Source organism: Lissotriton vulgaris, chromosome 12, assembly GCF_964263255.1.
Source record: "Lissotriton vulgaris chromosome 12, aLisVul1.2, whole genome shotgun sequence".
NCBI lineage: Eukaryota > Metazoa > Chordata > Amphibia > Caudata > Salamandridae > Lissotriton > Lissotriton vulgaris.
In genome coordinates, this window is record NC_141700.1 from 157,800,267 (window position 1) to 157,820,487 (window position 20,221).

Genomic DNA, 20,221 nt, shown 5'->3' on the forward strand with positions numbered 1-20,221 from the left:
GAGAGACGCTTCTAGACATATTGAGAAGGCTACACAACGGAAACTATGCCCAAATTAGATATGGGAAAAGTGGGGAACTGACGCAGCCCATCCCTGTAAACAGGGGAGTTAGACAGGGATGTGCGCTTGCTCCTACCATCTCCTACCATCTTCTTCATTTACATCAATGGTTTGGTAGATGCTCCTAAAAACGCACAAAGCAATTTCCTGCCATGATTTTGCAGACAGTACCTTTCTCCTTTCAAAGTCTCCAATGGGCATCCAAAGAATTTTAGATGCGTTTTGTGAGTTCTGTAGGATTAGGGGATTAGAGATCAACATACAAAAGACCATATACATGATTCTCACCCTAGGAAATCTACACGACCCAACCTGAGTATGAACGGCACTCCTCTGGAGCAGGTCTCTGTATTCGACTATTTGGGTCTAACTCTTACCGAAAACATGAGCTGGGGGACCCAAATCAGTAAATCTAATCTCAAACTGACACAAACTACAGGCGGTTTGGCCAAGTTCTTCCGAAAGTCCTTCCACAAACCTGTGAGCTCGGTCATGGAGATCTATAAAACCCAGGCTAGGAGTGCCACCCTATACATGGCAGAATTATGGGGGCACTCTAACGATGGGCTTATGGTCACTGCTGAGAACAAATTCCTCAGACAATTATTTGGACTACTGATAAGCTCCCCTTTGGTTCCGCTGCGCATGGACCTTGGGGTGAGATCTATTGCTGAGGGTATTGGATGCAGGCCACTACTTTTGTGGCGGCGGGTCTGGGTAACACTTGAACTGGCAGAGTACAGATTGGAGCTACTGGAAATCCTAAGAATCCCCGGCTTAGGAAAGTTGCCTTGGCTCCTATTTATTAGGGAAAGCCTTTATGGGCTAAAAGATCTATGGGACAACCCTGACATAGCTTGCTTGAGAATATTACGTAAACTCTTAAATTCTAGCTATTGGGGCGGAATAACCACTAAACTTCGCGCTGGATCCAACCACGGTTCCCTTACACTACACTTTTTGGATGTGAAAGACACATGCAAGTTGGAGGCATGCCATGAGGAAATTCGCCCAGTAATGGGCAATAAACTTTATGTGCAGTTTCGTCACGGCTGTCTACCACTGCGTGCTCTGACGTGCAAATGGTTGGGTGGAAATCCAAGTGGGTAACCAGCCTGCAACATGTGCGTTGAGTCTGAGCTCCGTGTGTTCTTTTTCTGCCCAGGTTATCACACAATTAGAACAAGATGGTAGGTACAGCTATGTAAAAACCTAGGCACAACCCACTGCAAGGAAGCATTCAGAATATTAAAATATAATACTGATTCCCATATAGTTTATGTGGTCTCACGTTTTTTAAATTCCATGTGATGGGCCAGGAGCAACTTCCTCAATATGCAAAACCAAGGACTGGATTATGACTGATTCTCCTACAATCTTCTTATTCTAAACACAATTTCTTAGATGAATTGTTTTATCTGTTTTTAACGTTTTTATCTATTTTACCTTGTTTGTACATGTGTGATTGCTCTTTTATGATGAAAAAACGAAATAAAGAAATATTGGTATGGTATGGTATTATTATTAGGTTTCTAACAAATTAATTCTCTATCTATGACCAGGCTGACCCCTGCCTCTGAAGTGCTAAAAGACTGCATTGGAGAGTCAGCCTCCCCTCCCTGGCCGCTGAGATGCTCACAGACTGGACTTCTTTGGAGTATCAAAGAAGGAACATGTACAGGAAAATTAATCAAGAACCACCAGAAGTTGAAGGTCACCACATTAGTACTATCTGGGAATTAGAAGCACCCACATTACCAATCCAGAAACCCACGTCTTATGTGATGAAATTCAAGATTATATCTGATAATATTAAACACGCATCAGCCAGTGATCAAAAAGGTGGAATATAAATTTGGGAATTCCCAGCAACACGTGTGTCAATATTTTTAGATGTCCTCGTTTGGTGGCCTGTGAAAGAAACATGCTCTGATTGTTTCTTTTGATGTAGCTAAAACAAATAATGGACTTCTTGTTCAATCTATATTGATATCTAATTTGGTTGGAGGGGTTAGATTCATGATATCTAGAGAGATTTTGTGATTAAATATTATATAGATCAATTTTGTTTAAAGTTTTCGGTGATAATTTACTTGTGAGAATCTACTAATCACTATTCAACTTAAAGACTCTAAAAGAGCTTACAGAAATTAGTTCTTGTATTAGTATCAAAGATAGGGTATGAAGAGGAGCGGATTTTGCTTATGTTAGCCCATCAGGCCTAAAGCCTTCAATACTGGTCTGTTACATAACCAACTCAGGCCTATTGTAGTGAGCATACGATTCAGCACAAGGCGACTATCATGCATACAGGCATACAATTACAAATATGTACAAAATTACAGTTGACAAAATAATATTCACCCCCACCTCATGTGAAGAAGACCCAATGCGGATTCTGACTGTGAGTGGAAATATGTTACCCAAAGGCTTTGTCAAAAAATGTACCTAATACTACAAGCCTTGTCTACTGTGTTAATCTGTCAGATTCCATGTCAAAAAATACTTGTCTAAATGCCTTGACACAGGTTAATACCAACCCACCTTTAAAGGACTATTGTCTTTGGCAAAAAATATTGCCCAATAAATAAGTCAGGCCTACAGATTTTCTTTTAACTTTAAATAATTTAAATATAATTTTAACATAACTTTACCCAATTATCTAATGAGGCATTAAGCATATGAAATTGGTATGGTGCCATAAAAACTCAGGCCTGCTATATTGTACTTAATCTTTCCCACAAGTCAGGCATACAGTATTAAAATAATTATATACATAATTACCTACGGCAAACCAATATATAACCCCTCTAATGCGGGCCTAACAAGGATTCTAACAGCACAAATCTTTCCCCCCAGAGTTTGTTTGATGGGATAACCAACAGTAAACCCATTGCTTAGGACAGCATGATGTGAGATTACATGTAATAGATACCAGTCTAGAGGGTTTAATACAGAATAATGCCATTCCATTCTTAAAAGGCTATTGGCTTTACACAATCCTGTCACAATGAATAAGTTAGGGCTACTGCCTTTGTCATAGTGTTTCATAATAAACAGATCTGACCAGTGGCCTCGAACAAAACCATTTATCATTGGCTGTTCACCATAAGCCCCAAGGTCTACTGCATTGCACAAAAGTTTCCTCTAAAAGTAACCATCAGGTATACAGTCATAAAATTACAAATATCTGTAAACTCACATTTGTCATATCAATTTATAATCCTTTCAAATAGCACTTAAATCGATTTTTGTAGTTCTGATCTTCTACACCCAGGGTTTGCTGGAGGGGCGACCAACACCAAAACCCTTGCCTGCTACGGTAATCAGTGATCTTCCATGTAATAAAATAACTGTCTACAGGCTTTAACACAGGGTAATAATAATCAATTTTTAATGATCTCTTGGCTTTAACAAATGTGTTGTAAATAAAACAGCAATAGTATTAAACATTCGCTGAAGACATGCTATCATGTCTTTATTCTAGTTTTCCCGCCCGTACTTGAAATACGGCCAGACTCCATTTTGTTTTCTGGCGTCCGTCTTGAATGCTATACATTGCCATGTGCTCGCCTCGAGGCGAGTCCTACCTCACTGATCGTCACCCCTGAAGTTTGCCCAGCAACAGGCTATAAATAGTTCTTTGTGCTTCTAGCGCATGCCCAGTAGGAGTCACATCTGTTTTTGATTAGCGAAGATTGGAATGTGTATTCGGCGGGTCTCAAGAACCGATAACTCCACCCATGTATCGATCATGTTCGAGAAATGTCCATATATGGTTGTAAATCATGCTTTGAGCTGTAACCGCCTACTTATGAGCCCCTTCTTTGTGTATAAAAGGGGACCACATGTCTGAGTTCTTTGTGCTACCTTGTACAATACTGTAGAGTGTTGTGTAGGCTGTAGTACCACCTTTAAAGGTTTATTAAACTATGTCTTTGTATTTCCAGTTTGCGTGCCAATTTCTTTTGTAGTCTGAAGACTTCGTGCACAGAAGGGTGAACCCTTTTGCTCTCACAGACCTTGCTGAGGCCTGTACTCATCAATTGGTGCCCGTCACGTGGGGCTCATCGACGACTCGGGTGCTCGAAGGACTGGTCGTGACAAAGGATTGGAACCTTGCCGGGGACATGATCACTGCCAGCGGCACCTTTAGTCCTGGCATCCCGAGGTATTCTTCCTTCCCTTCCGATCTGACCATCTGGGTGGCGCCGGTCATCGACTGAGACCTCTTCTGTTCGTTTGCCGCATAGTGGCCGTTTGGGCGAATTTGGAACTTGGCAGTTGGAATCTGGACGCTCTTGATTGGTAAGAATCGTTGTAGGGTACTTGCTGCGAGCCTTTGGTAGTCTTGATTGGCAAGGCAGTTTTAGGATACGCTTGCCCCGACTAATTTGTTTGTTTGTTTGAGTTGACTAGTCATATTGTTTGGTTTGGTGATACTCATATATGCGTTGCAACTCATATAGGCAGGCAATGTGGAGATATTTCTCCTGATCTTTGGATTTGAGGGGCGCAACGTTTTAAGCGCTATTTTAATTATAATATTGCATAGTTTGCACTATTTTTCGACATGCCTGTTTTAGCGCACTTCGTAAGTGGTGCTGCTGTTTTGGAAATGACCGGTTGATACTTGAAGAATCACAGCCGGCTCCCCCGGAAGGGACGCCGAATAGGGATATGTATGTAAAATTTGGTCTTTCCCCCATAATGTACAGCACATTATGGAGGAAATATACCAAAAAGGATCCTGAGTTACGATGGCCTATGTATGGATCATTTGATTTGCGGAAAATTGAGTATGTGGAGCAGTGTATGTTTAAGCGGCGAGTGAGACAAGATATGTTTGAGTGTATACGTATGTGGGTGAAAGGTGCGAGAGCGTGAGAAGCGTGAGCAGGCACTGATTGAGAAGGAGCAACGTAAGAGTGAGCGTGAGAGAGCGCACGAGGCGAAAAAGCGAGAAGCAAAGGAATTAGAAGAGAAGCAGGAGAAAGAACGTCGGTTGCAAATATCTGGCCAGTATCCTGTTCGACAGCCTCTTTATCCTGTCCTTAATAAATCGGATGATGATTTTTCGTTATTAGATCGCTCTCCGCCCCCGTACGCTGACCCGTCTTCCCCGAGAGGAGGAGATCCAGATTTTGGACCGCCTGGGCAGAAAGTGGATACGCGGTTTATGTTGTCGACCGAGCGTATGGCTGAACTCCGTAAGATTGCTTACCGGGTCAACAAAGATGCTGTCTCCCTGACAGATTTATTGGAAGAGCTTGAAGCACGGGAGGATAGGGAGAAACTATACTTTATTGAATTTGTTTCTAATGAAGTAGCAACAGCTTTTCGGAAATTTTCTGATGTTCTTGAACCAGATGATGTGATAGCCGATTCTAAAGAAATGCGTAAAGGTCTTTTTCTTCCTTCTCAGGTGCCTGATGCGATTCGACGGATATTTGCGTTGCGGGATGAGATGTTTCGGCTACGGGATGAAGCGCAGAAAAGGAAAGCTGGCGAGGAGCAAACGAATCCGAGTGGCGGCGGGAAGCAGTCATCCATCTTTTTTTCAGATAAGATCGATGCAATGCATGTTAAACCAATGCGGGTGGCGGCGCCTTTGTACGTTCCTCCTAAAGGAGCGGGTACTAGTCCGGATAGAGGGTCAGCGGATGCTCAAGGATACTTCATTTATAACTGGGTTTATACTCCTTGGAATAGAGCAGATGTTATGGCATTAAAAGCGGCATTACCTGATCCACGAAAGAATCCCGCAGCCTTTTATGAGGAAGTAAAGGGGGCTCTGAATTCTTGTACTATGACCCTGGCCGATATTGACTTGTTTTTCGGGCTTATATTACCCCCAGATATGTGGAGGTCTATACAAAAGGTAGATGACCTTCAGACATTTGAAGTTAGATGGGCGGATCTTGAGGATGAGGATAGAGAGAGGAAACCTGCACAGAAACCGCCCCAGTCGATTTTAGATCTTCCCGCTGCTATCTTGACTAAATTAGAAACGCTTATCCCCCCCTAAAAAGATTGATTGGACTATGTTAGCGTCATGTAAACAGAAAATAGATTAATCAGTTTCAGATTTCTTTACACGATTTGTGGAAACTTTCCATGATTTTAGCGGCCAGTCGTTTACGGACGACACAGGTCGACATCTTTTTGTTGATAAATATGTTTCGAATTTATTACCGGGAGTAGCAGCTCGATTAAAAGCGAGCAAAAGCTCTTGGATGACTTCGACGCCAGCATCCCTCCTGACGATGGCTCAGTATTATGAGCGTCAGGAATTAGAAGCGAAGGGTAGTGAAGAAAAGAAATCTAAAGATTTGAAAACTAAGGTTATGTTAGCGCAGGTGTATGGGCCGCCTCGTAGAGGTAATGAAAGGGGCGGTCGGAATTTCCCTGGTTCTTTTTCGGGCCGTACTGATTTGGCCCGGGATCAATGTGCATATTGCAGGCAGAAAGGTCATTGGGCGAATGAGTGTCCATTGTTGCGTGCACAGCGGCAAGAGCGTGTACAGGGATCCATGAGGGGTAGAGGAGGTTCTTCAGGCCCTAGGGGCAACACGAGTGATCGAGCTAGGTTTGAATCTAATATGCGACCACGAGATGGGTCCAATGTTTTTGATCGACGAAATCAATACCAAATGTCTGATTATGTACCTCCTGAGCAGCACGATTCACAGTATGAATAGGATTGCGTAGGATGGGGTAAGGAATCAGTTAAAGTGCCAGTAGATCAGAGGGGTCCTTATGTTACAGCACATGTTTGGGTTCTACTGATCGGTTCCTGGTTGATACAGGAGCTACTCGTAGCGCTTTGTCACAAGTGACAGAGGTGAAACATGAAAATGAAAGGAAAAAAAAGAATGCCTTGTATGTGAGTGAAATGTTAAGAAGATTGGAGTGATTTAGAGAATCAATTGTGAATACATTTCGTTTTTCTGTATGATTGGAAGCCAAGGGGCTGTATTACAGAAAGTGCTTTGGGGGGTGCAACAGGTGCTTGTGCCCACAGTGCGCGCCCCCGGGCACTTTAGTGTTACAGAAGGGGCTGCAGACACTTGTGCAGCCATTTCTGTAGTACAGATAGAACTGGTGCACATAAAGCGCCAGCACTATCTTCAGGGAGCGTTCCCTCATTTGCATGAGGGCGTGATGCATGCAAATGAGGAAACCCCATTGCCTCTGCACTGTTCCGTATGACAGACTTGGGCGCAGAGGCAAAGAAGCGGTCAGGGGGCTGTCAGTGCGCCCCCAGAGAGCAGCCCTCTGGAAGGGAGAAAGGGGGTCCTATGGACCCCCCCGACATCCCCTTGCAGGGGGGTGCAGTCACTGACTGCACCAGCCTGCAGGGTGATCTCTCATCTCCTTTAAAAGTGTAGGTGGGCTGGGGTTGACGCATGAGCGTGCGAAACAAAATGACTGTATCCCGGTGAGCTCTGAATTTAGCAGCCCGTTTGTCGACTAATAACTCTGCTTTTTCTGTCAGAATTTCTTCCATAATGAGGTAGCTGTGCTCCGAAGTCCTTAACTGCTGCTGTGAGGGTTTTCCTCTGAATTTTGTGCCATCTGAAGTGGTGTTTTCTTCCCTCCTGCTCCATCTCCCAACTCTGCCTTGAGATAATACCCAGCTTGTCTGTTAGAGGGATGGAGTAAGTGTTCAATAGACGGCCTGGCTTTGGCCTAACCACCCCCCACAGTCTGTTTTAGCTACTGCACCAGTTGTAAGTGGTGGAGTCGAGTGAACCTTATTTGACATTAATTCTTGACGAAATTCAAACACTTCGTGTTAACACACATACAATGGCGTCAGAGATTAAAAAACTTTGCAAAGACATGGCAAGTATGTCAATGAAAATTTCGGATAATTCAATTAAAATACAAGACAATAAAGTTAAAATTGATGCATTTACTCCACTTGTGGTGAAAATTTCTCCTATGTCTGCCCTCCTTCTGGATATGGAAAATCGTAACAGGCAATATAACGTAAGCATTGTTAACTTACCAGAGGATGTTGAAGGTTCCAATTGCAGATTATATTTGGAGAATCTGATTCCTGGCCTTCTAAACATCAAATTTCCATAGAAATTTGAAATTGATAAAGCAACATAGGATTCCATTTCATCGTAATCCTCACCATACAAAACCACAACAAATGATTCTTAAAGTTTTACGTCACCATCATTTGGTCTTGATAAGGAAAGCAGCAAGAGAAATTCCATCATTAATGGTCAATGGTAATATAATCATTATTCACCAAGACTTTGCTAAACATACTGTTAAGATCCGCAAGGAATTCACGGACTTTCGCCCTCAGTTAAGAAGTCTTGGATTTAAATATGGTCTTTTTGACCCTTTAACAATGCGCATTTGGAAAGATAATTTTTCAAAGTCCTTCCAACGACCTGAAGATTTAAGATTGTTCCTGGATCAACATTCACAGCATTCAATGGATACACATGATTCTGCTACTTGAATATGATTGTTACGTATATGTCTGACAAATTTACTGTTTATTTTCATATGGGGCTCCAACGGTTTCGGTCGTGCTTGTAAAGCGTGTGTGCGTTTCATTCCTGTTATTAGTGCTTAATTGTTGTCGGCTTTTTCATGTTTGTTTACCTTTTCTTTTTTTCCTACTCTCTCCTTTTCCCCTCTTCTGGAGCTACTATTTTTCATATTCTTTCTTTACTTTTCTCTCCTCTTCGTAATTTTTTCCTTCTATCTTTTTTACTATGGCTAATGTTCATAATGTGAAAATAATCTCTTTAAATGACAAAGGGTTATGCCATCCTGTGAAACGTACAAAAAGTTTATATTACTTAGGAGTTTGTAAAGAAGATATTTGTTTTATAGAGGAAACACATATTGAGGACAAAGTCTTTGATTATATGAAAAAAGCGGGTTGTTAGCATTATATCTTCTCCTGCATAGGGTAAAAAAATGGTATTGCTATCTTTTTGCGAAAATTCTACATTGCCAAATTTTTGGTAAATCTTCAGATGCAGAATGTAGATATGATATAGCTAAAATTAAAGTTTCAGTCATGTTTTTACTAAATGTATATGGTCCGACAGCTGATGATCCTATATTTTGGTCTAATCTAACTACTGAAGTACTCAAGTTGGGTAACGCTCCTCTTATAGTTGGAGGAGATTTCAACATTATTTCTGATCCTTTATTAGATAGATTTTCTCTCACTAAATTTTGACCTCCTAAAGCATTTTCTGCTTTTAAATCTTTTCTTCAAACTACAAAGTTGGTAGATATTTGGCGATCACACTTTCCTACAGAAAAAGTGTTTATTTTTTTTTTAATCCTGATAACTCTCAATCATGGCTTGATTATTTATTCATTTCTAGACAACTAATTAACTCTGTGGTCACTCCAACCATTGGTAATTTTGATATTTTGGATCATGCCTTCATTTCCTTTGTTTTGAACACAAATTTTAAAACGCAATCCAGATGGTGAATGAATACTAGTATTGTTCTTAATTAACAAAATAATCCAAAACTCTCAAATGCTCTTCACGTTTACTTTCTTCTCAACCCAGAAGGCTCTAATTCTATGGTGAATAAATGGGATGCTTTTAAAGCCTATATTAGACGTGCCTGTATTTCTCTCATGGCATATGAAAATAAGACTTTCAATGCACAAATTAAAGATCTAGATAAACAAGTTGCAAAATATGAGAGACTTTGTATTACATCTAATAGATCCTCGATATAGATTGAAATTGCAAAAAGATATGAGTTTCATTCAACCCTTAGCAGAAGAGCTGGTATTCAACTTTCGAACTCTAAAGCTAAATTGTGTTTTAATGCTAATAGATCAGAACGTCTTTTGGCCAACTATTTAAGTATTAAAAAAGATAAGACACGGGGGGCGTGGCTAGCCGAGCAGCGAGATGGCCGCTCTCTGAGTGAGCTCCGCCGGCTACTTTGATTAATCCTTCCTAGATCCTGTTCCCGGTGGCTGCAGACCCCTGTTCTTTTGGGGTTCTGCTCCTCAGACCTGGCTGTTCCTCCGGCCCGAGTTTGAAGCGCGGAGGCGGCTGTCCGTGGAAGCGGAACCGAACTAAGCTCTCGCCGGCCGGCGGGCCGGTCCTGTCCCCATCCGGAAGTGCCTGCTCCTGGAAGCCGCGAGACACTTTGGGCCGCGGCTGCGAAGGCCCTAGCGGATCGAGGTGAAATTGCGGAGGAAGCCCATCGCGCCACTACCGAGGGCGCCGCCGGAGGCGACTTGCAGCGGCTCTCCCACGGCGGCCGGCGACGGCTCCACCTGGCGTGCGGCTACGGGGAGACAGCGGAGACTGGGGCGGCTAAACAGAGGCTGTCGCGCCGCAGAGGGAGTAATCCTAAGACCGCCGGAGGCGGAGCGGACATAAGTGGAGCCCGGTTGGGGACAGAGGATACGCGCCTGCACCATCCACGTCACTGAGGTGCTGGAGTGGAGGTGAGCGGGTGCTGCGGCGGAGCCGGAGGTTTTAATGGTGGGGCACGCTGTTGAATAGATGCGCCTAGCCCTCCCACTGCTCTGTGAATCGGCAAAACTCAGCACCACACGCTTGGAGTGACACCTAGCTGCCCTGGTCCCCTGGACCCCTTGAGCTGCACCTTCTTAGGGGTGAAGGTGGGTCCCCAACTGCACTGCAGGCGCCCGCCATTTTGACCCACGAGGAGGCCCTGGCTGCACGCGGCAATCCTTGCAGCGGATTCCATTCCACGCAGAGTTGGCATAGCCCCGTCTAGCGCGCACTGGCACACCCTGGGCAGCTGAGAGTACGCAGTGCACTTGGAAGCTGAGTCGAAGTGAGGGGCTGCCCCATTACGTGGCCGGTGACTTATTCTAAACGCGAGGATGGGGAAAAATGACGCCAAACAGTCCAAACTGAGCTTTGACAATAGAAAACCGCCGAAGACCACGACGATGGAGTCGGATGGGGGCGCGGCGTCATCGCAAGGTGATACCCCGGACATTGATTTTAGGGCCCTCATCATGGAGGTGAGAACCAGCTTGAAGAGCATAGACACCAAGCTTGATAATATGGCGGCGCAACTCGAAACCGTGAAGACGAAAGTGGACACTCACGAGAAGAGGCTAGACTGTCTCGAGAACAGACAAACCGAATGTTGTGAATTCCAGCAACAGGCCAAGAGACACATCACGACGCTAGAGCGGGAACTTGATAGCTTACGCGCCAAGTCGGACGATTTGGAAGCACGCTCCAGGAGATCCAACGTTCGCATTACAGGCATTCCAGAAACTACAAACACAGGGAAGATGGAAGCATATGTGTCGAACCTCCTCCATGAACTGTTCGATCCGGATCTGTCCCCGGTTTTCACGGTGGAGAGGGCGCACAGATCCCTTGGGAAAAAGCCCCCGGTGGGCGCCCCTCCGCGCCCAATTCTGGCTAAACTACTCAACTACCAGGATAGAGACGTCATTCTACGCTTGGCGAGAGAGAAAGGTACAATCACGCATCAAGGAAATCACATTTCCTTCTACCCGGATTTCACCCCTCTGGTGCAAGCGGCCCGTAAGGAATTCCTACCAGCAAAGAAGATCCTACTGCAAGCTGGTGTGTCCTACTCTCTCCTATACCCGGCGAAGCTGAAAGTTCATCACGAAAACACCTCTCACTTCTTCACTGACGCCAAATCTGCCCTCAAGTTCGCCAAACACATAAGTGCTGGAGCCAGGAGAAAATCGCCACGACTTGAGGGAGCCTCGGAGCAACTCAGTGACAATGACTGAAACCTCTACGAAGCTTATCCTGCATGGCGACCACAATACTTTTTGCATTGGGGCTGGAAAGCCTAGACAGATATATCGTAAAGGTATGCTCCTACTGAACTGACTCGTTTGGGGTAAGTCATTGAGTCGCCTATGCGCTAACTTTTGCTGCTGACTCCGCGCTTCCGCTGGGACATTGGTGGCCTTTGGCGCTTGTGGATTGCGGGGTGGGGGACACTGCCAGGTCCCGGGACATGAAAGTTTGACTGTAGCCACCCCGTGTATACGGGGGTGTTTGCCGAGCGCACCACGCCTCATGGGGTGCCTCCCTTTGTTGTTGCTGTTGGGGTACTTACACGCTTTGCGTGAATGCTTCTGGGCTATGTCACGACCTAATTGGGGGTTGTTGAGGGAGGGGGGTGGGTGGGAGATGTTCCTAAGTTGCGAGTTCCTGTTTGTATTTGGTGCAATGTACTACTAAGACTGCCTATGTGTTTGCATGCTGGGTCTGCAATTATGGCGTCTGGGTGCCTGAAGGGCCTAACAGGGCGGGGATGTGTTGTGGGGGCTGGTTACAGACGAGTACTTTAATGGGAGGTATCAAACTCTGGACTTGGAACATTAGGGGCCTTGGGGACTTCAAGAAGGCCCGTTTACTGCATGGGATGTTGTCCAGACACAATGTAGATATATGCTTCCTACAAGAAACTCATCTGAATGTCGCCCCCTCAGCTCGACTGAAGCATTCCAGATGGGCACATGTTTATTCTTCCATCTATTCAAATTATGCGAGGGGAGTCGCCATACTCATTCGTAGAGGGTTGGATTGGCGGGAGTACTCCCAGGTGCGGGATGAGGAGGGTAGGTATGTCCTGCTTCATGGGTCATTACAGGGGCGACCGATTGTTCTTGCTGCAATCTATGGCCCCAATGTGGACGATCCTGATTTTTTCAGAAATGTTTGGGCGAAAATTGTGTTACTGGACTGTCGGTCGGTTGTGTTGGGGGGGGACTTCAACACTGTGTTGAATGATGACATGGATCGCAGAGGCGCAAGCAGGCCGCAGCACACTAGAGCGCGTCAGGCGATATCTGATATCATGAGTGAGGGACTGCTGTCTGATGTATGGCGAGCTAGAAACCCGGGAGCACAACTGGGGACCTGTTACACCTGCCATAAGGATGCATGGTCGCGGCTAGACTTCTGGTTGGTGTCTCCCGAAGTTGCGACATGGGTATCGAGTGTTGATATCATGGCTAGATCATTGTCAGACCATGCTCCATGCATGTTGGAACTGCACCCCCCAGGAGCTACACATAGGGCTTTCCAATGGCGCCTCCCCCCACACGTGCTCACAGACCCTGTGTTCGTAGAAGAGATAAGAGAAGACATAAATAACTACTTTGCTGAGAATGCTGGGTCTGCCACATCTGAGGCCATTGTGTGGGATGCATTTAAGGCTGTCATCAGGGGTCAATGTATAGCACGCAAAGCAGGGGTACTGCGTACCATAAGGGATGAGCTAGCTAAAATTGAGGGGGAACTGAAAGCCCTAGATGTTGCGTTTAGTTCTGACCCGTCGTTGGTGACTGCAGGCGCTCTAAAGGCCAAATTGCTGGCCTTTAATGAGGAGGCGGAGCGAGAGGTGAAATTTCTAGGGAAACAAGCAGAGGCGCGCAGGTATGGGGAAGGGGATAGACCGAGCAGGACACTTGCCAGACTGATTGCTCCCCGCGCACAATCACATTATATACACACTATTTATGATACCACCGGACAACTTGTGATAGGCCAGGAGGCGGTGTTGGGCGCCTTCGCAGACTTCTACGCTACCCTGTACACCTCACGACAACCCACTGCACCGGCATCGCTGCGAGACTTTCTTGACTCCATAGCACTCGTATGGTTCAACAACAACCATAGACAATACATGGACCTCACTGTCACAGCACAAGACATTGCCCAGGTGATTAAGAGTATGCCGGCTAATAAAGCTCCTGGCCCAGATGGCCTGACCACCTCCTTCTATAAAACATACGTTACTGAACTAGCGCCGAGACTACACTCTGTATTTGTCGAGGCTCTCGAATCGAATTCCCTTCCAGACTCTATGCGTGAAGCTCTAATTATTACACTCCTCAAGCCGGATAAAGATGAACAGCAGCTGGACTCCTATAGGCCCCTGTCCCTTATAAACGTTGATGCTAAAATATACGCAAAAATCATCGCAGATAGGCTACAACCGATGTTGCCTATGATAGCGCTCCCAGATCAATCAGGCTTCATCCCTGGCCGCGCGACATCACACAATCTCAGAACGATCTTTTCGGTCCTTCATTATTTACACCCGTCAGTACAGGCGGCAGTGGTATTTCTGGACGCCACCAAAGCCTTCGACTCATTAGAGTGGCCCTACCTCTTCAGTGTATTAAGGCGGATGGGATTCAGTCAGAACTTCATGACTCTGATAAAGCTCCTTTACATGGAACCAAAAGCCCGGGTGAGCGTTAATGGTCTCGTCTCCAAGCCATTCAGTATTTCACGAGGCACTAGACAGGGCTGTCCTCTGTCGCCGCTCCTCTTTGCGATTGCGATGGAGCCGCTGGCGGCCAGAGTCAGACAACACCACACCGCCAGGGGCATCGGATTTAGTGCTAGAAGCTTACTAATCTCGCTATACGCGGACGATGTCACCCTGTATGTCCTGAATCCTAAAGATAACCTGAGCCCGCTACTCCGGGAATTTGTACGATTTGAGGGCCTGGCGGGGATATCCATTAATTGGACGAAGTCGGTGGCCTTCCCCCTGACGGAGAGCACTGAACGACCTACCCCTGACTACCCCCTCAGATGGGAAACGGACGCTGTCAAATATTTGGGCATCTGGATCTGCCGAGATGTGCAGGAGCTGTGGTCGATGAATTTTGGTAGGGCGGTGGACTGGTTGGAAGGGAAGGTCGAGGTCTGGAATAGACTGCCGCTGTCCCTGGTCGCGAGAATTGCATTAGCTAAAATGGTGGTCCTTCCCAAATTCTTGTACTTGTTCGTAAATGTGCCACTGCCTATGACAGCTCACTTCCACGCCCGGGTCCGCTCACTGCTGCTTAAGCTGGTGTGGGCTGGAGGTCAGGCCAGAGTCTCCTGGGACCTACTCACGCTTCCGCTACGTCAAGGGGGACTGGGTGCCCCAGACTTGAAGCTTTACGCACTTTGTGCGCAAGCCCAGTTCCTACATTTCTGGGCGTTCCCCACCCCTTACCAGCCACATGTGGCGGTGGAACTGGCCGTGGTCGCCCCCTTGCCATTACGAGTGGCATTGTATGGTAAGGTTACATGCCCGTCGCGCGAGGTAGATACAGTGGAAATGGTCCGCTGGTCCTGGCGCGAACTTCAGAAGCGAGCCGGTCTCTCCCTGCTTTATGCGCCAGCTGTCCCCCTGAGGGGCAACCCGATGCTGCCGTGTCTGACGACCAGAGGCGACGTCCTCACTGTCTTTGGGAATCGGCTTCTCACCTTTGCTGACTTATATCCAGATGGTACTTTCCTTGAGATGCCTGCCGATGGAGTAGACCAACCCTACACATTTGCTGACAATTTGCTATATCATTCCCTTAGAGAGTCCTGCAAGAAAATAGGGCTGTGCTTCCCGGAAGAGCCCTGCACACTGGCTGCCCTCCAAAACTTGCTTTCACGGCCCTCCCCCAAAAAGCTGGTGTCCAGATTATATAATTGCATGCAGGAACAGGCCCCAGTGACAGTGGCCACTGCCGGGACCGCCTGGGCTGCGGACCTAGGGGACGAACTGCCGGACGACGCATGGGAGTATTGCTGTACACAGCTCACAGCCCTATCCCCGAACTATCGTCTGCGGCTTATCCACTTCAAATTCCTACACAGATACTACCGCACTCCGACATTATTACACCGAATGGGCATCCGCGAGGATGCCTCTTGCTGGAGATGCGGGGGTGTAGAAGCGTCCTTTATCCATATGGCCTGGAACTGCCCCAAATTGACTACATACTGGTCAGAGATCTTCACGGCTATAAATCAAATCACCCGAAGGGAGGATTCACCTTCCCCACTGCTGGGTCTGCTGGGGTATGTTAAGGCTACTGAGCCCTGTGACAGGAAACTACATGCATTACTCCTTTTATATGCCAAGAGACAGATAGCACTGCAATGGGGCAGACCTGCCCCCCCCTCTCTTGAGAGCTGGATCAGAGACGTGACTTACGGCCACACGCAATTGACGCATTATTGGGAGACCATGCCCACCGCTTCCAGACCCGCTGACATATGGGGCCCGTTTATACAGTGGACCACAGCACGCACGAGCTCAGACACCCCAGGTACCTCGCGTGATACGAGTGTTTCAGACGACATGGGCTGAAGGTGCGCGATGCGTAAGTAAATTGAGGTGATCCCGCAATCCTGCGCTAACACTGACAAACCCTGCCCGGACGCACATTGTGCGACTGCTGCCCACGCTGACCCGGATCGAATCCCTGGCCCCCCGCGCCCCACTGGTAGTCTTGTGACCTAGTCATTCGCCCTGCCCCCCTCCCCCCCCACCGCCCACCCACCCCTCGCCTATACGTGAGCAGACAAGGTAACTTTACGCTCTCGCCCTGGATATCGCTAGCCCTTTCTCTACATGACCTGAGGCTGGCCCATATGACCTCTTTGTGGACTGACATGTTGTGTGGATGTTTTTTCCATGTACTTGCACCAATGTTTGTTGCTTCTGGTTTGGCTTGTTGGGGGGGTCTGTTGGGAGAAAAATGGTGCTGACGGGCACATCCTTTTCATTGACCGCTGTGGCGGGTGATTGACCGCTACTTACTTAGGAGCGGCATTATTGCTTTTAAATATCTTTCAAATGTCGATAGCACTGTGCGAAAAGTAAGACCGTTTACTTGCTGAAGTTGTACCGCATACGCTCAACATTTTATTGTATTTCATGATTACATCTATATGTTTCAACCGGCTGGGTGATGGCCTCCAGTCTGTCTCTCAGTAATCTCTGTATGCCCTTCCTGATAGCGGCCTGCCTCCGGGTTGTTGGCGTGACGCAGTGTACATCTTCTCTATCCTTGGTCAAGAATAAATGTCTTACACCAAAAAAAAAAAAAAAAAAAAAAAAAAAAAGATAAGACACAAATATATTCAATTCATGGCTCTAATGGTAAAATTGCTTTGTCCCAAAATGAAATTGTTAATGATTTTTTTTTTTACTGGGCTGACTCTCTTCCCTACCAACATGCTTCAAAAGTGGTCCTTTTATCAGGCACCTGGATTACTCTGGTCCAGACATATTTTGATTTCTTGGTGCTGAATCTCTTATACCGTTTTTGAGTTTATGCCCCATACCCGTTCCACATTCCCTGTTCACCAGCTTCGCCTAGGTTTATCCTGATGCAGCATCACTCTAATAATCATATGTTTTTTAGAGCCCTATTTCTTCATTACGCAATATGTATTATGAATGTTGATGGCCATAAAATGCCCATCATTTAGATTGAGGAAGTCTGCGCCCTGATGAAAGAATTCATAAACATTGCCCTTTCCGAAACACATGTCGGCGCTTTTACTTTCGTCTTTCTGTTCGTTATATGTGGTGCACATTTAATGTATTTTTTGTATAATGTATGTTGTATCTTATGTAATATCTCTTTCTTTAGGATGTGTTGATGTTTATATTGTTTTTTTGTGTAGATGAGGAGGCCATTTGTATAGTTTTATAGATCTTGTTCTGTTTCACTCTACCTAGGGCTCTGTTATATCATGGGTAGTTATCTACTACTATTAGATATTCTACTTCTCGCTATTTATTTTCACCCACATATTTCAAAATGTTACATGCTATTAAGGAAGTAGAAATTATTGGATATTCTTACCATATCAAGAACAGCTTCCAAATCGATATCAATGCTGATGAGAGAGGGATTCCTCCAGTCTTTGACAGGCCGGCCATTTAAAGGGCGGCTGTCAGAATCCAGACTTAGATTGGCAATCAAAGTGTTGTAACTGCAGATATTCTGACTGATTCCTGTTGGGTGAAAGAAACCTGCTTTAAGAAGCAATGCATTGAGTGGCTGGCAGATTTATGAGCAATAAATAACAATTTTTTAAAGTTTTATGAAGATTTTAACATGTATTAAATATAATTGCAATCACAGCTCAAATATATCAAATGTGATTTCACTTTAGGTTATTGGTTTGTTTCTGTTTGTTAGAAATGGGGATCTCTACTTGGCAGAGGTAGGTACATTTGTCCAAATAGGGACCCTTGTTTCTAGTCAGGGTAAGGGGGATAAACACTGGGTAGCTTGGCATGAGCAGACAGACTTATCCCAAAGGAAATGTGTAAAGTATTTGTACTCAAGACTCACAGTAATACAGTGATAACACCACAAAAGGACAACACACCAGTTTGGAAAAATAAAGTATCTTTATCTTAACTCAACAAGACCAAACTGACAAAAATACAACTTACATGGAATAAGATTATGACTTTAAAAATGTTCCAAACAACTGGGTCTATAGAAAACTATGGATGCGTGATTTCTCTCAAAGTACCTGTAGATGCATCAAAATTCACAAGGCCAAACAGCTGCAGACATGGGTAGTGTCGAGAAACAAAGAGAAGTGTCCGTTCCTGAGACCAAAGGAAGGCGATACAAAAGTTCTGCTTCACATAGGAGAACTGATGCGTTGAATCCGGTCGGTAGGGTAAAGTGATGCGTCGACTCCAAGATGGTTCTGGTCTGCGGGTGATACATCGGGAAAACTTGTCACACAGGTACAATGCATTGAAATACGGGATGCATCGACAATCGATGTGGCGGCGTCAAGCGGCTCTGCATCGGTTTCTTTAGCCATGATCCCTTGATGTGTCCGTTTTTGCAGTGGCGACAGACTCTGCATCCGTTTTGGCAGTGGAGCAGTGATGCTTGGAGATTCTTCTCGCACAGTGGTGCTGCCTTGGAAAAACAGCCACAAGAAGAGTGATGCATCCATTTTCTTAGTTCCTCAGGTTTATTTCAGCTCCCAACAGCAAGCACAACCTCCACAGGCCATGACCTGGAACAGGTACCCCCCGACAGGTCAGAACTCTCAGCAGCATAGTTCTGGGGAGCTGGGGTGAAGTCTTTAAGTCCCGGAGACTGCAGAACAGGAGGTCAGCACACACATGCCCTTGGAGATCTTCTTCAAGCAGGTTCAAAGCAAACTTCCAGTCTATGTCCTCTCCTTGTCAGAAACAGCAACAGCAGGCCAACCCCACGCACCCAAATAGCAAACAGCAAAGGGGCAGTACTCATTCTCACAGCTCTTCAGCTATTCTCCTTGGCAAAGGTTCCTCTTGAGTCCAGAAGTAATCTAAAGTTCTGGAGTTTTAGGTGTAATACATATACCCCGAAATGTCTTTGTTCTCTTTGTGCAAGGGCCTCTGAGTCCAGTCCAAACCAGTTCTGTCCTCACTGGTGCAGTATGACCACAGGGGGTGGACACCGCATTATGCAAGAGAGACAGGCCCTATTCAGGTGCAAGGAAATCTCCTCCCACTACTCTAAATTCAGCCAAGATCTATTCAGCTCTGCTCTTAGTCATCCAGCAAGGGTCAGGCCCACCTCAACCCTGCCCCGCCTCAGTGGCTGTCTACAGTGAATGTACATCCCCAGCCCGGTCACTTCAAAGCCAGACAGTCAATGTACAAACAGACAGAGACACACAGAATAGTTAAACAAGAAAATGCCTACTTTCTAAAAGTGACATTTTCAAACATACAATTTGAAAACCATCTTTACTAATAGATGTGTTATTAAATTCTGAGTTCAGAGAACCTAAACTTCAATTTTCTATACTGTCCCTAATAAGAATGTATACAAGGGAAGATATTACAAAGTATTTCCCATTCTATTGTATGGGGCAGATAGCATTTCAATAGTGACAAACAAAATTAGCAGTACTTCACTAATCGGACATGTCACTCACACCAGTAAATGTCCTACATTTCACATACACTGCACCCTGCCCTGGGGGTACCTTGGGCCTACCATAGGGTTGCCTTACATGTAAGAAAAGGGAAGGATAGGGCCTGGCCAGTGGGTGAACTTGCGAGGCCAACATGGCAGTTTAGAACCGTGCACAGACAATGCAGTGGCAGGTCTGAGATACCTTTTCAGGGCTACTCATGTGGGTGGCACAATCAGCACTGCAGGCCCACTAGTAGCGTTTGATTTACAGGCCCTGGCACACTCAGTGCACTTTACTAGAGGCTTTCCAGTTAATCAAATATGCCAATCATGGATAACCAATCATGATCACAATTTATACGGGGAGCATGTGCACTTTAGCACTGATTAGCAGTGGTAATGTTCCCAGAGACCTATGGCCAACAACTAC

General features: G+C 45.8%; 1 protein-coding gene across 1 annotated transcript in view; it reads right to left on the reverse strand.

Moving 5' to 3' along the window:
• The window catches only part of LOC147673741 (5-hydroxytryptamine receptor 3A-like), a 193,357-nt gene extending 174,522 nt beyond the window's left edge, over positions 1-18,835 (reverse strand). The window contains exons 1-2 of the mRNA XM_086945525.1: positions 18,637-18,835; positions 17,713-17,864 (exon numbers count right to left, since the gene is read on the reverse strand). Of these exons, the coding sequence (XP_086801651.1) occupies positions 17,713-17,864; positions 18,637-18,835 (351 nt within the window). The remainder of the gene's footprint in view (positions 1-17,712; positions 17,865-18,636) is intronic.
• Between the last annotated feature and the right edge of the window lie 1,386 nt (positions 18,836-20,221).